This window comes from Equus przewalskii, chromosome X (genome assembly GCF_037783145.1).
Source record: "Equus przewalskii isolate Varuska chromosome X, EquPr2, whole genome shotgun sequence".
Taxonomy (NCBI): domain Eukaryota; kingdom Metazoa; phylum Chordata; class Mammalia; order Perissodactyla; family Equidae; genus Equus; species Equus przewalskii.
This window is the reverse complement of record NC_091863.1, coordinates 124,505,997-124,520,698: the sequence shown is the minus strand read 5'-3', so window position 1 is coordinate 124,520,698 and position 14,702 is coordinate 124,505,997. Positions and strand designations below refer to the sequence as shown.

General features: G+C 39.5%; 1 protein-coding gene across 4 annotated transcripts in view; it reads left to right on the top strand.

The window, feature by feature from the left end:
- The window catches only part of TMLHE (trimethyllysine hydroxylase, epsilon), a 93,790-nt gene extending 81,867 nt beyond the window's left edge, over window positions 1-11,923 (top strand). For 2 of the 4 annotated variants that reach the window (XR_011536235.1, XR_011536236.1), the window contains 3 exons: window positions 5,965-6,103; window positions 6,770-7,488; window positions 11,650-11,923. Coding sequence is in view for 2 of the 4 variants with exons in the window: in XM_070606119.1 (XP_070462220.1) it covers window positions 5,965-6,103; window positions 6,770-6,901 (271 nt within the window). In the remaining 2 variants the exon portion in view is untranslated. Of the gene's footprint in view, window positions 1-5,964; window positions 6,104-6,769; window positions 9,081-11,649 lie in introns of those variants that run through there. The other 2 variants (XM_070606119.1, XM_070606120.1) reach the window with 1 other exon arrangement.
- The last annotated feature ends 2,779 nt before the right edge of the window (window positions 11,924-14,702 follow it).

The window sequence follows — 14,702 nt, the reverse complement described above, 5'->3', positions numbered from 1 at the left end:
GCTTTCAGCTTTCACCATGTGGAGTATGATGGTAGCTGTGGGCTTGTCATATATGGCCTTTATTAGGTTGAGTTACATTCCCTCTATACCCACTTTATTGAGTGTTTTTATCATGAATGGGTGTTGAATTTTGTCAAATGCTTTTTGTGCATCTATTGAGATGATCATATGATTTTTATCTTTCATTTGTTAATTTGGTTTATCACATTGGTTGAATTATAGATGTTAAACCATCCTTGCATCCCTGGAATAAGTCCTACTTGATTGTGGTGTATGATCTTTTTAATGTATTGTTGAATTCAGTTTGCTAATATTTTTTGAGAATTTTTGCATATATGTTCATCAGTGATATTGACTTATAATTTTCTTTTCTTGTGTCCTTATCTGTTTTTCGTATCAGGGTAATGCTGGCTTCATGAAATTAGTTTGGGAGTATTCCGTCCTCTTCAACTTTTTGGAAGAGTTTAAGAAGGTTTGGTATTAATTCTTTAAATGTTTCATAGAATTTAGCAGTGAAGCCATCCGGTCTTAGACTTTTCTTTTTGGAAAGTTTTTGATTACTAATTCAATCTCCTTACTAGTAATTAGTCTGTTCAGATTTTCTGTTTCTTCATGATTCTATCTTGTTTGGTTGTATGTTCCTAGGAATTTTTATCCCTTTCTTCTAGGTTGTCCAAATTGTTGATGTATAATTGTTCTTAGTAGTCTCTTGTGATCAGTTGTATTTCTGTGCTAGCAGTTGTAATGTCTCCTCTTTCATTTATAATTTTATCTATTTGAATCCTCCCTCTTTTTTTCTTGATAAGTCTAGCTATAGGTTTATCTATTTTGTTTATCTTTTAAAAAAAGCAGCTCTTAGTTTTTTTGATCTTTTATATTGTCTTTTTCATCTCTATTACATTTATTTCCACTCTGATCTTTGTTATTTCCTTCCTTCTACTAACTTTGGGCTTCATTTGTTCATTGTCTTGTTCCTTGAGGTGTAAAGTTAGGTTGTTTATTTGAGATCTTTCTTGTCTCTTATTGCCATGAATGTCCCTCTTAGAACTGCTTTTGCTGCATCCCATAAGATTTGGTATGTTGTGTTTCCCTTTTCATTTGTCTCAAGATATTTTTTTATTTCTCTTTTGATTTATTGACCCATTGTTTGTTCAATAACATGTTGTTTAATCTCCACACATTTGTGAATTTTCCAGTTTTCATCTTGTAATTGATTTCTAGTTTCATACCATTGTGGTCAGAAAATAGGCTTCGTATGATTTCAGTCTTTTAAAATTTGCTGAGATTTCTTTTGTGACCTAACATATAATTTATCCTGGAGAATGTTCCATGTGCACTTGAGAAGAATGTGTATTCTGCTGCTGTTGGATGGAATGTTCTGTAAATGTCTGTTAAGTCTATTGGTCTAATGTGTCATTTAAGTCCAGGGTGTCCATATTGATTTTCTTTTGGATTACCTATCCACTGTTTGAAAGTGGGGTATTGAAGTCCCCTACTATTGTTGTATTTTTGTCTATTTCTTCCTGTAGGCCTGTTAATATTTGCTTTTTATTTAGGTGCTCCTATGTTGGGTGCATAAATATTTACAAATGTTATATCTTATTGTTGGATTGATCCTTCTATCATTATATAATGACCTCCTTTAATAAGAGTATTACAGTCTTTGCCTTAAAGTCTATTTTTTGTGATATAAGTATAGCTACTCCTGCTTTCTTTTGGCTTCCATTTGCATGGACTATCTTTTTCTATCCCTTCACTTTCAGTCTGTGTATGTCCTAAAACTGAAGTGAGTCTCTTGTAGGCAGCATGTAGTTAGGTCTTGTTTTTTTAACCCATTCAACCACTCTATGTCTTTTGATTGGAGAATTTAGTCCATTTTATTTAAAGTAATTATTGATAGATATGAACTTACTATTGCCATTTTGTTCATTGTTTTCTGGTTCTTTTGTAATTCCTTTGTTTCTTTCTTCTTCTCTTTGTCTCTTCTTTTTTGATTTGATGATTTTTTGTAGTGATATGCTTAGAATCCTTTATCTTTTGTGTATCTATTATAGGTTTTTGCTTTGTGGTTACCATGAGGCTTATATAAAACATATTTATAACAATCTGTTTTAAACTGACAACTTAAGTTCAAACATGCACTAAAGTTCCATGTTTTTACTCTCCTCCCTATGTATGATGTTTTTGATGTCACAGTTTACATCTTTTTACCTTGTGTATCAATTAACAAATTATTAGAGTTATAGTTATTACTGCTTTTGTCTTTTAACCTTCATACTAGCTTTATAAGTGATTACCCACCACCATTACATTAGAGTATTCTGAATTTAACTGTATTTTTAACTTTGTTGTTCCTAACTAGTGCCATTTCCCCCTTTCAGCTTATAGAAGTCCCTTTAACATTTCTTGTAAGGCTGGTCTGGTAGTGATGAACTCCTATAGTTTTTGCTTGTCTGTAAACTCTCTCTCTCCTTCACTTCTGAATGACAGCTTTGCTGGGTAGAGTATTGTTGGCTGGCAGCTTTTCATTCAGCACTTTGAATATATCATGCCACTCCCCTCTGGCCTGCAAAGGTTCTGCTGAAAAGTCTGTTGATAGTCTTATGGGGTTTCCCTTATACATAACAAGTTATTTTTCTTTTACTGCTTTTAAGATATTGTCTCCTTATCTTTAACTTTTGACATTTTAATTACATTTTAATTACAGTGTGTCTTGATGTGAGTCTCTTTGAGTTCCTTTTATTTGGAACTCTCTGAGCTTCCTGGATCTAGATGTCTGTTTCCTTCCCCAGGTTAGGGAATATTCCAGCCATTATTACTTCGAATAAGCTTTCTACCCCTTTCTTTCTCTCTTTTCCTTCTGGGAGCCCTATGATGCAAATACTAGTTTGCTTGATGGTGTCCCATAATTCCCTTAAACTGTCTTCACTCTTTTTCATTATTTTTTTTTTTTTTGCTCCTTTGATTAGATGAATCCCACTTCTCTGTCTTCAAATTCACTTGATACTTTCTTTCACATTATCTAGTCTGCTGTTGAACTTTTCTGTTGACTTTTTCAGTTCAATTATTGTATTCTTCAGCTCTATGGTTCGTTGGGTAATTTTTTATTTTTTCTGTATCTTTGTTGAAATGCTCATTTTGTCATGCATTATTCTTCTTACCTTGGCAGGCAACTTTTGACCATTAGTTTGAACTCCTTATCAGATAAATCATTTATCTCCATTTCATTAAGATCTGTTTCTGGAGCTTTATCTTGTTCTTTTGTTTAGAACATATTCCTGTTTCTTTATTTTCCTTGACTCTCTGTGTTGGCCTCTATGCGTTAGATAAAACAGCCACCTCTCCCAGTCTTGAAGGAGTAGACTCATGTAGGAGATGAACCCTATCTTTCAACTTTGCCCTAGCTCTTGGTCGTCTCTCAAACCTTTCTGATTGTCCCACCAGCCTTCTTTGTTCTTAGTGGCTGCCAGTAGTTGGAGGTGTGTCAAGACCTATCAGCATCCCAAAGGGGAGAATCTCAGTCAGCACCTTGATTCAGGCTGATTGGAAACCAGAGCCTCAGGCAGCAGCTTTGAAAGTATGCAAGTAGACCTCTTTAAGGGAAAGAAAGTCTGGGAGCTGGGTGTTTCTCTCTGCTCCCTCTGCACTGAGCCCTGGGGGGAAAGCCAGTTAAGAAGTGTTTCTGTGTTTCCTACTGTCCTGTGAAATCTGGAACTCAAGCCCTGGCTACCAGAGCCAGGCAGTCAAGGGGTGTGTCCCCTGGGCAGCAGCCACAAAAGCACCAATCTTGTGTGCAAGCTCATTTTAGGGAGACACTGGTGACTTGGAGTGGGCCAGAGGAAGAATGCAGAGATGGTGCCCACTGGCCTTCCCCATGTTCAGGGAGAATCACAGTCTGTCCCTAGATGTGTGCTAAATTAGAAGACTCACCATAATGCGGCAGCTTTTAAAGCATGCAAATAGGCCTCATTTAGGGAAAGGCTGAGAGTTGGGTGTTTCTCTCTGCTGTCTCTGTGCTAGGCCTCGGGGTATAACTATATGAGTCCTCACAAGCCCATTAAGAACTGTTTCTTTGTTTGCTATAGTCTGTTGGATCTTGGGGATTCAAGTCTCATTGTCTTTCAAGGCTAGGTGTTTTGGGGTCCTGTCTCTCAGGTGGAAGACTTAAAAGTTGAGGCACTAGATGTTGGGTCCAAATTCTTTACTCTTGAGGGAGAAGCTAGTTGTGTGTGAATTTTCTCCTGATTGTATGTCACTGCAACAGGGGTGAGGTTTATGGCAAGATTGTGACAGCTTTTCCTGCCCATTTTGATGTCGATTTTTACTCATTTACCCAAAGTGTAGGAGTCACTAAGCTAGTTTCTAGATTTCGTTCAGAGGGAATTGTTCCATGTGTAGCTGTAGATTTGGTGTGTCCATGGAAGGAGGTGAGTTCAGGAGCCTCCTATGTTGCCATCATGGACCAGAACCTCCAGCACTATTTGTAATAGACCCAAACTGGAAACTACTCAAATGTCCATCAACAGTAGAATGGATGAATAAATTATGGTATAGTCACACAATGAAATTCTATATAGCACTAAGGATGAATGAACTACTGCTACACAGCACAACAATGATGTATCTCCTAAATATAATATTAAATGAAAGAAGCTAAGCAAAAAAGAGTACATACTGTAGTATTCCATTTATATAAAGTTTTATAAACAAGCAAAACTGATCTTTGGTGACAGAAGTCACAATGGTAGTTATTCTTGGGTTAGGAGAGGGACAAGATGGGAGAGGGGAGCAAGGAAATGTTCTGGGGTTTGGGTAATGATCTATTTATTTACCTGGATGCTAGTAATATGGATGTGTTCACATCATGAAAATTCATCAAGCTTATGATTTGTGTACATTTCTGTATATATACTGTACTTCAGTAGAAAGTTAATTTGCTTTAGGTAAAAAAGAAATCCAGTATCTGAACAAAGGGTTTTCAGTCTCTTCTCATAGTACTCAGAATAGAATCCAAAGTCCTTACCAAGGCCTACAAGGCTATACATGATCTGGCCCATGGCTACCTCTTCCATATCATTTCTTACCATTATTCCCCTTGCTTACTCAGCTCCAACTACATGGCCTTCTTGCTGTTCTGCAAACATGATAAAATGTCTTTCTACCCTAAGACTTTTACTTGCTGTTCCCTCTGCCTGGAACACTCTTCCCTCAGCTTGGCACATTGCTATTTTCTTATCATACAGGTACCAGCTCAAATATTACTTCTTCAAAAAAGTCCTTCATTCAACACTCCATCTGAACTAGACTTTAGTCACTTTTTATCATGTAACATTATTTTTTTCTTCATAGCACCTGTAACTAGTTGTGTATTTATTGTTCATCATCTGTCTTTCTCAATAGAATGTAAACTCCCCATAGGCTTGAATCATGTTGACACACCACCTAGCACATAGCAAGTCTTCATATAAATGTTAGGTTTGGATGAATGAATACCCCTGGGTAAACTATCTACTAGGCTGTAGCTGGGATTTCTCCCGAAAAGAGAAACACCTGAAAAGCTGTAAGTCATCCTGTTAAAAAGAAAGCCTTGTTAGTACAACCTTTCTTGCCCACCTCAGCTTGGTGAAGAGAAAACTCGGATCTTTCTCCAGTGCTTCTATGAAATTTGGCCAAGGGAATGTGCTTTAGATAAAATATCATATCCTAAGATGGGAGAAACCAGCTAGAATTTACCTCTATCCCCTACCCCCAGATTCTCTAAAGAAAAACAAAATATGGTCAGCAGGCAGTGGAGCTCCTCTCTGCAGTCTTCTAGTCCTGAGAGTACATTAATTTATTATTGTTACCTCATTTCTGAGACAAGTAATGAATATAGGGAAAGCCATCTATAAAACTGCTCAATAAACAACAGATGTCTTTGACATGTGTTTGAGGAGGTCTTTATTTCTCATGATTTCATTTTAGGTACAACAACTATGACCGGGCTGTCATCAATACCGTACCTTATGATGTTGTCCATCGTTGGTATACAGCACATCGGACTCTAACAATAGAGTTGAGGAGACCTGAGAATGAGTTTTGGGTCAAACTAAAGCCTGGCAGGGTAGGTGCCAAACTCGAAAGATATCAAGTAAGCTTGTTATACTGAAGGAGTGAAGAATGGGTACTTATATAATATATGAGTCACTATCTTGCAAAGGAAAAAGAGAAAAGAGTCCTGGGTGTTGGTCCTGGTCTTGCCACTCACTCACTGAATGACCTGGAAGCAGACCCCACCCTGTATCTAGGCATCAGTGACTCAGTGACTCTATTTGTATGATGAAGGGAATAGTCCCTAAGGGTCCTTCCAGCTTTATAATTCCTTCTTTTTTTTTTGCTCCTGATATTTCCTCTGGATGGAAAATATCTTCAGCTTAGCATAAAATATAATGAAATAGTTTAACCCTTTGAGAAAGTATATAAGAATTTAAAAAAGAAAACCAATTATCTTATTTGCTTTGATAAGAAAACAATTACTCAAGAAGCATAAGCTCCTCAAGTGCAAGGTCTATTACCTACTGTTGCCTTTGTAAATTCCATTTAGCCTCCTACAGGGCTATGCACATCCTAGTTTCCAAATGTTTGTTTAATCTCAAAATAAAAATACTTCATTGAATGTAACCAGGGAACAACCTAAAGTTTTCCTTTTGAATGATCTCTTCTGATTTAGGGCTCCTTTGGTCTGCCCTTGTTCTGATGGTGTTTTTTCTCTCTTTTTGCCCATTTACAGGTCCTATTTATAGACAATTGGCGTGTCCTACATGGCAGGGAATCCTTCACTGGCTACCGCCAACTCTGTGGCTGCTATTTAACAAGGGATGACGTATTAAACACTGCTCGTCTCTTGGGGCTTCAGGCTTAAAATTGACAGCATTGGGATTATGAACACACCTGGCACCCTGGCTACCAGAATTTCATATCAGCAGAATAATGTGGCAAAACATACTTAAAATTACCTCCTTACCCCATCACACAAAGCAGAAGCCACCCCTTTATCTAGTAGGAGAAACCTGTTGGAAAGAGGCCTGTAGTATGATAGCTCTCTTCTCCAAGTTATAACATGGGCTCATTTGTTTTTCAGAACTTTTGGTATAATCTTGGCCAGTCTACTTCAGAAATATAATCTCCACATTGATAGGGAAACAATATTCACTAAGTAAAAATTTCTTGCAACTAGATCAGTTAAAAAGAAATGCATTCCAAGATTCACAAAATTTTTGGCCTTAGGACACCTTAACACTCTTAAAAGTTATTGAGGACTCCAAAGAGTTCTTGAGTGCAGGTTATATCTATTGATACCTAATTGTATTCAGTATTAAGACTGAGAAATGTTTAAAATTCAAGAACACAAAAGCGCGCATCCTTCAGCTATCAGAGAGATGACATCACATGTCATGTAGCCTCTGGAAAAGTCTTCTGTAGATTCATGAGATAATGAGAGTAAAAAAGGCAAGTGTCATCTTAGTGTTATTATAAAAAATAGTTTTTAACCCACAGACCCAATAAAAGGGTATCAGGGACCCCTCCAGTTGTCTTCAGACCACACTTTGAGAACCAATGGGCTAGAGGATACCTTGGGACAGTCTTTTACATAGGCCTGTGGATTAAAGACTTTAGCTGAAACCCTAGATTTTTCTCTACAGTCTCCTAGAACTACAGATATTGTAGGAACTGTTTGATAACACAAGCTCAGTGATAAGGTGGGAACTGAACACATAGTGTTTTATCTTGTGAGAAGGGTTATCTCCACCCAAGTCATGTCTCAAGGAACTAAACTAGGAAGTCACAATAGCTCCTATGGAACAAACCCATCAGTTCGGTAGCTCTGTGAGGCATTAATTGCAGAAAGTTTTTAGAGACTTCTGAGGTTCCATATGACAGTTCATACATACACACACACACACACACATGCACACACACACACAGACACCCCATGAGAGAGTGCAGAGGGTTAGCCTGTAAGGTTGTTGAGGGAACTCATCATGATAGATGATGTGCCTCCAAAGAACTGGAGATTACTATCCAAACTTACAGTTTGGCTTTTGATGAAATTTGGGATGCAATCTGTTTTCCTCCATTTCTGCTGATCTTTTTTTTGGTTTTTTTCCTCTCTTAAAATATTATACATGTTAATTGCCAAGATTGACTGCGTTAAATATAATACCATGTTTCTTTTATTTTTTAATGGCTTCCTTTATATATGGAGAGAGAGAGAAGAGAGAGAGATCGAGATGATAGATATGAGGCTTATTTTCCCCTGGCTGTCACAGAAAGTGAAGCTGTACAATAACCACATTGACCACTGTGGAATGATGAAAGAGGATCCAGGATAGGATGTGCACAAGAGTGGAAAAAAAGCATTACTAGTGAGGATAGGAGTCACAAAGCAAAGAAAACTCAGTACTCTGACAGAGAATGAAGCCTAATATGACGTTTTTAAGGAGTTCCTAGTTCACATTTAGTAGTTTATGCATTATTTTATTGACCATCTAGTGCTCCAAAGTATGTTCTCAGAATATTTCTACATTTTATTTGTACTATATAGGAATCTTCAGGGATCCTCCATGAAATTCTTTTTCCTCTTAGGTCAAAGGATTGATAATTAAGTTCAGGTCTTAAAGAGTATATCCATTAGCAATCAGAAAAGCAGTAACATTTTAATAGGCAATCTTTTCTCTCTACTATTATGTACTCCTAAAATATGTCACCATTAGTCTTCATAAGGATGTTTACCTTTTTTGAAATTTTGACTAAATTAGCCTTGAAAATTATACTATAACTGAGGTCAGCATTGATTTTATGACAAGCAAAGGACATATTCATGACCCTGGAGAGATAAGGACACAGATCAATCTTCTCTCTTACTGAAAGACTCTCTCCACCTTCTGGCTCCCCTGGGACCTTGATTCGTTAATTATTTCACCCTCGCTTTCCTGAATTTTCAATCAATACTTTTGTACAATGTATTCCCTTCAGAGGAAGAAACAGGGAAGGGAATTATTTGAGTCCTCTTCATGGAGCATTAAAAACTTTCTATGTGAGACGTTTCTTTTTTCACATCTCTTTCTTGTGTCCTTGAGAATGTAAGCACAGGTCTATGTCTACCAAGCTCACTGTAAAGTCACTTTTACCTTTTGCAGTGGTGGATAGGATCAGTAGGGTTAGGAGCACAGCACCTAACATAGTGTTTCATAATACAAATTTGTTGGAATAAGAGTAAATTAATGAATCTTTTTCAAACAAACTCACCAGAAATTGCCACATTCTCTATAAGTATGCCCTTTTGTGTTTGGCAGTTAACTAGCACTGAATTTTGTTTACCTTCATCTAGAGTGGCCAACCATCCAAGTGTGCCCAGGATTGAGAGGTTTCCTGGGCTGCAGAACTTACAGTTTTAAAACTGGGGAAGTCCCACATAAACCAGGACTGCTGGACACCCTACCTTTTTGCTGCCGTCTGTGTATTTAGTTTTCATCACTGCTTCCCATTTCTGTCCAACTACTTGTGAATCATAACTTGGGTAGTCCATGATGAAAAGGAAAAAAAATGTATGAACTATAGTGTGTTGTGGTGGATCCCAAAGTAGTGTCCCCAGACCAGCAGCATCAGCATCATTTGAGAACTTGTTAGAAATGAAAAATCTCAGGACCCACCCCAGACTTCATAAATCAGAAGCTCTGGAGGGGGAACCCAGCAGTTTGTATTTTAGCAAGCCCTCCAGGAGATTCTGATGCCTGCCAAAGTTTGAGACCCACTGAAGGAAGAGCCCTGATGCTGACTTCTAGGCCCAGTTATGCTACTGACTCACTAAATGACTTGAGGCATGTCCCTCTCCTGTTTTGAGTTACAATGGGCTCTTCAGTTTTCTCTTCTACAGTTTAAAATGGAAGCCTTGGACTAGGCAGCATCTATAGGCTCTGCCACTCTGTAATTTTATTTGACCTCTCATAGCTTAAGTTTTCTCATATGGGCACATAAGGAAAATACCTTCCTCACAGACTTTTCTAACAAATTTGTTTACTCTTACATAAGATGTTTGCAGCACATAATGATGACCAATAATAATAGCTAACTCCTACATAGTGCTTTCTATGTGCTACACACTGTTCTAAGTGCTTTAAACCCCTATAGCAACACTATGCCCATTTTATAAAAGAAGAAATAGAGACAATAAGAAATTAAGCAGCTGACCCGGGAGCACATAGCTAACTAAGTGTCAGAGACTGGATTACAACCTCGACAATCTGGCCATAGAAACAGTGTTTTAACTAATATGCCATATTGCTCAATAAATGTTAATTCCAACCCCCTTTTCCATACTTACAAGGTCTGGCTGCTTTAACAAAGACAATGATCATCATCCCTACTTTCACAGTCCTTCCTACAAAATCTTAAAAGAATCATGAGAATATCTAGATTTGTTTTGCAAATAGTTTGCAAACGTCCACAAAAAACCCCTCACTTTCTAAAAAGTGTTTTCCACCTTCTCTAATTTTACCTCTTCCAAAGGTGGAAACTTGATGATAGAAGGAAATCAATCTGTTCAGCATTTTCCCTTCTTACTGCACTCTTGTAAACTACCAGTCAGTTGTTAGGGTCAAAACTATTTTACAGGATGTATTCATATCGCTGCCTCAGGGAGCTCTTGGGCATATTGGAGATCCACTCACAGAGCCAGCTGGTGGCTTAGCTCAGCTTCTAGTTGTGAGATCCGGCTGTGTCTGTGTCCTCACCTCCTGCAGCTCACCAGAGCCAAAGACTCTGGCAGATTTGGTAGTAGGGGTTTTTTTTTTTTTCAGATTTACATTCAAGGGTTGGTGGGCTTGAGGGTAGTTCCATCCTAGTCCTTGGCTTTAAGCTGTGAGCCTGGCTTTTGTCCTCCATCTTGCTGAGAGTGCTTTTGGACGTTTATACCCTGCAGGAGCTTAACTTCTGGCTAACATTGTTTGCTTCCAGTCCAGCAAGCCTGTCATTTCAACACAGAGACAATCATCTCTTTTTTTTTTTTTTTTTTTTTGTCTTGGCCATTCCTTTTTGATTCTACCTTTTTGTATTTTGTCCATCATTGTTGTGTGTTTGGAGCAACGGGCTATCCATAGCAAGAACTCACTGTAAAATCTTGAATGGGAAGTCAATGGAAATCTTTCCCGTGTGGATTTTACTTTTCCCTGATTCCCTAAATTGAGTTTGCAAAATATGACTGCGTGATTTCTCAATGATTTAGGCTTATTGTTATGACTGTCTGTTTTTGTGCCAGGCTATGAAGCAGAATAAGGTCTTAGCTTGATTAATGGAATCCAAGCTTCCTTTCTGGAAAAAAATAATCAAGCATTCCTTACAATTGTGATAAATCATCTTAAGCCACGTCGGTGTGTATCATATGGATTAATAGTGGTATTCTAAGTTATTTTCTGTGTGGGTGCATAGGCATGGTAATTTATCCTGTGCACAAGTGAAGATCACAAGGGTCAATGCTATGCAAACCTGTGAAGTCGGCAAAGGTTTTTCTCTGTTAGCCCCATCTTTCTCCATTGTCTACCCTTTGCCTCACTGAGGTGGCCACTTCCTCCAATTCAGGTACTCAATATCCTCTCACCTTCTGCTTTCTAGCTCCCTCTCTGATGCCTTGACTGAGGCAGCATAGTATCATAGGAAGAGCATGGACTTGGACCGACCTGGGCTTGGATTCCATCTCTACCTCTTACTAGCCTGGTGAATTTCAAGAAGCCACTTTCCCTCTTTGAGCCTCTGTTGCCTCATCTGCAAAGTGGGGCTAATAATTACCATCTACCTGATAAAGCTGTGATGAAGAATGAAATGAGATCATGTGTATAAAGTGTCTACCACAGTGAGCAGCACATAATAAATACTCAGTAGTTGTTTATCATTGTCATCAATATTGTTATTTGAGCAAATAGGAAGGACCAGGGCTAGCCTATGTGCTTGACAGAAATCAACATTCTACTTAGAGAGAAGGAGCAAAGAGCAAAGTTATGGGAGTCAGAATTGGAAAAGTATGTGGAAATGCTAGGGGTCAGAGAGCGTAGACAGGTCATAAAGCACTGACATATTGGCAAGGCATCTGAACTTGAAGCACAGCCTGAGGGTTTATCCATAGGAAGTTGGTTTCCGGTAGGTAGTCCCGGGCTGAGAGCTGAAAGAGCAGAATGGTCAGAGAATGGATCAGACAGCCTGATGAGACAAGCTGAGTCTGCAGTGTTTTAGGGAGAGTGTCTTGGTAACAAAGGTGCGTAGGGTGAATGAGGCAGGCAGGCAAACATCCATGCCTGTGATGATACATAGTTAAGGTGGAGCACCTACGTCACATCTAACTTCACCACGTCCCAAAATACCACTGAAACTACTATAAAATGATATTTGAAAGGAGATGACAACTAAATTTTGAAACCTGGAAAGCAGATGGGTGCGTAGTAATTGACTTAGCAGACCCAAGAAGGCCACAAACTAGGAATCCTAAGCCCTTAGTGGGAAAAGCCAAAAACCAACCTGATTTACTACTCCCCTTCCACCCCTCACAAGAATCTTCAAAGGCTGCAACAGGTAGCTTTGGAAGTGGAGGTGAAGGGAGGTGGGCACCCAAATGATGAGGGTTGTTTGAAAACTGTTTAAGAAGTAGATTCGTTTCCACATCCCCTCCTGCAGTGAAGGCCTGACTGCACTGTGGGGCTGGCCCTTCCCTGCCCTCACAGAAGTCTGGAGAGTTATTCCCTGGGAGGGTAAAGCAGAGGGGCTCTGGACTGGGAGTCCCAAAACCCAGCTGAGGGCTGGAGTCTCATATTGAAAACAGAGGGGTTAAATGGAAGTATGCATCCTGGAAGCATACATACATACAGAGTCTTCTCTGACTCCGGCCGTAAGATTCTGGCAGCTGGAAGAGCCTTCTGTGGGCCGTCTGACCACCCAAGAGAAAAATATCTAAGGATATTGACACTGAAGTGTCTCCAAAAAGGGCCCAGCTGGATAACTTTACAATGAGGCTCATAGCTTGATACCGTGAGGTAGAGGAAGAGGAGGAGGAGAAGGAGACCCATCCAATTGAGGATATTTACTTTTAGAAAGAGAGGGGAGACCCGAGTATGTTTGTCACTGCAGGGAAAGGAGCCAGTCAGAAAAGAGGGAGAGATTAGAGATTCTGGAGAGAGGAGGTAATTGATGGAGTGAGGCACCTGGGGAGGCAGGATGGGATGGAATCCAGAGCATGAGTGGAAGTGACAGCCTGGGGCAGAATGAAGCATGCCTTCAGCCCCCACTGGGATAGGATGAGAAGAAATGAGGTTTGGGTGAAGCTTCGATTTAATCCATTATTATTTTGCAACTAGTATATCCAAGGCGTTGTGCTAGGTAGTACTCATTCATCCATCTACTCATTCATCCAACATTTTCTGGAGCAACTACTGTGTTCCCGGCTCTGTGCTGGGTGCTAGAGACACCGAGATGAATCAGACAAGATCCCAGTCCTCAAGGAGCTCACAGTCATGGGGCAAAAGCAGACCTACAACATAGGGCAATAAGCACTGTGAAAACAGCACAGGGGCTGGTGGGAGCACAGAGCAAGGGACACTACGAGAGCAAAGGGAATTAAGCAGGTATGGAAATGCCTATAGAACAATGCATAGATGGCTCTGTGGGTTCAAGGGCAGAGAGATCTCATCCGGCAGGGCCGATCGGCAAAGGCTTCAGCTGGCGGCGATGCGAGGGTTGAGGAGTGCCCACCAAGAGGTGGAAACAGGTGCAAAGATCCAGAGGCAGGAAATTGAAAGAGGACATGTTCAGGGAAGAGAGAGAGAGGCCCTGGTTGAGCACAGAGTATGCCGAGGCAAGTAGTGGGAGGGGCAGTTGGAAAGCAGGAATAGAATGAGATGCAAAAATGTCATTGAAGCAGCATCACAAAATGCAAGCGAGTTGAACTAACGGATTGTGTAAAAAACACCAGACTGGGGAATGAGAAACTTGGTTCCATTCTAAGTCCAGCTCTGCCACAAACTCACTTTTGGTATGGTAGGTAGTGACTCAGTTAATGTCTCTGAACACTGGTTTCTTCATCTGTCAACTGGTAGCAAGAATACTTTCCAGGCCTATCTCATGGGGTTATCGTGAGGAGCATATGAGTCAGTGCACATGAAAACGTCTTTTAACAAATCTTTAAAGTGGTGGTGCACACAGGTAAAGGCTTATTATTGAGGAAACACGTGTCCTGGGAACACATCATCAACTGAATAGCCAGGGGAGAAAATTTAATGAAATATTCTGCTATGAGAATGTAACAAGTTTCCAAAACTAGTTGTTAGGTAACACGGTGAGTGAATCAACTCTCGTTAATTTGGAACTTCTATACATCAAATTTGTATACAATAAAAATAGATTTTTACTATCCTGGTAGCCTACTGATAATTGTAAAACAGGAATTATTCTTTTAGATACATAACAGTTTAAGAGGACAGACGAAAATATGTGAGTTTCCAATGTTCTTCATTCACTCAACCAACATTCACTGACTACTCTGCTGTGCACTGAGGGCAGGCACAGTCGGGGTGAGACAGTTTCTGCCTTCAAGGAGATTGCCTTCCACCATGGGAGACAGACATATCAACAGACAACTGTAATACTAGGTAAGCACAAGGGTTCTGTGGGTGCTCAGAACA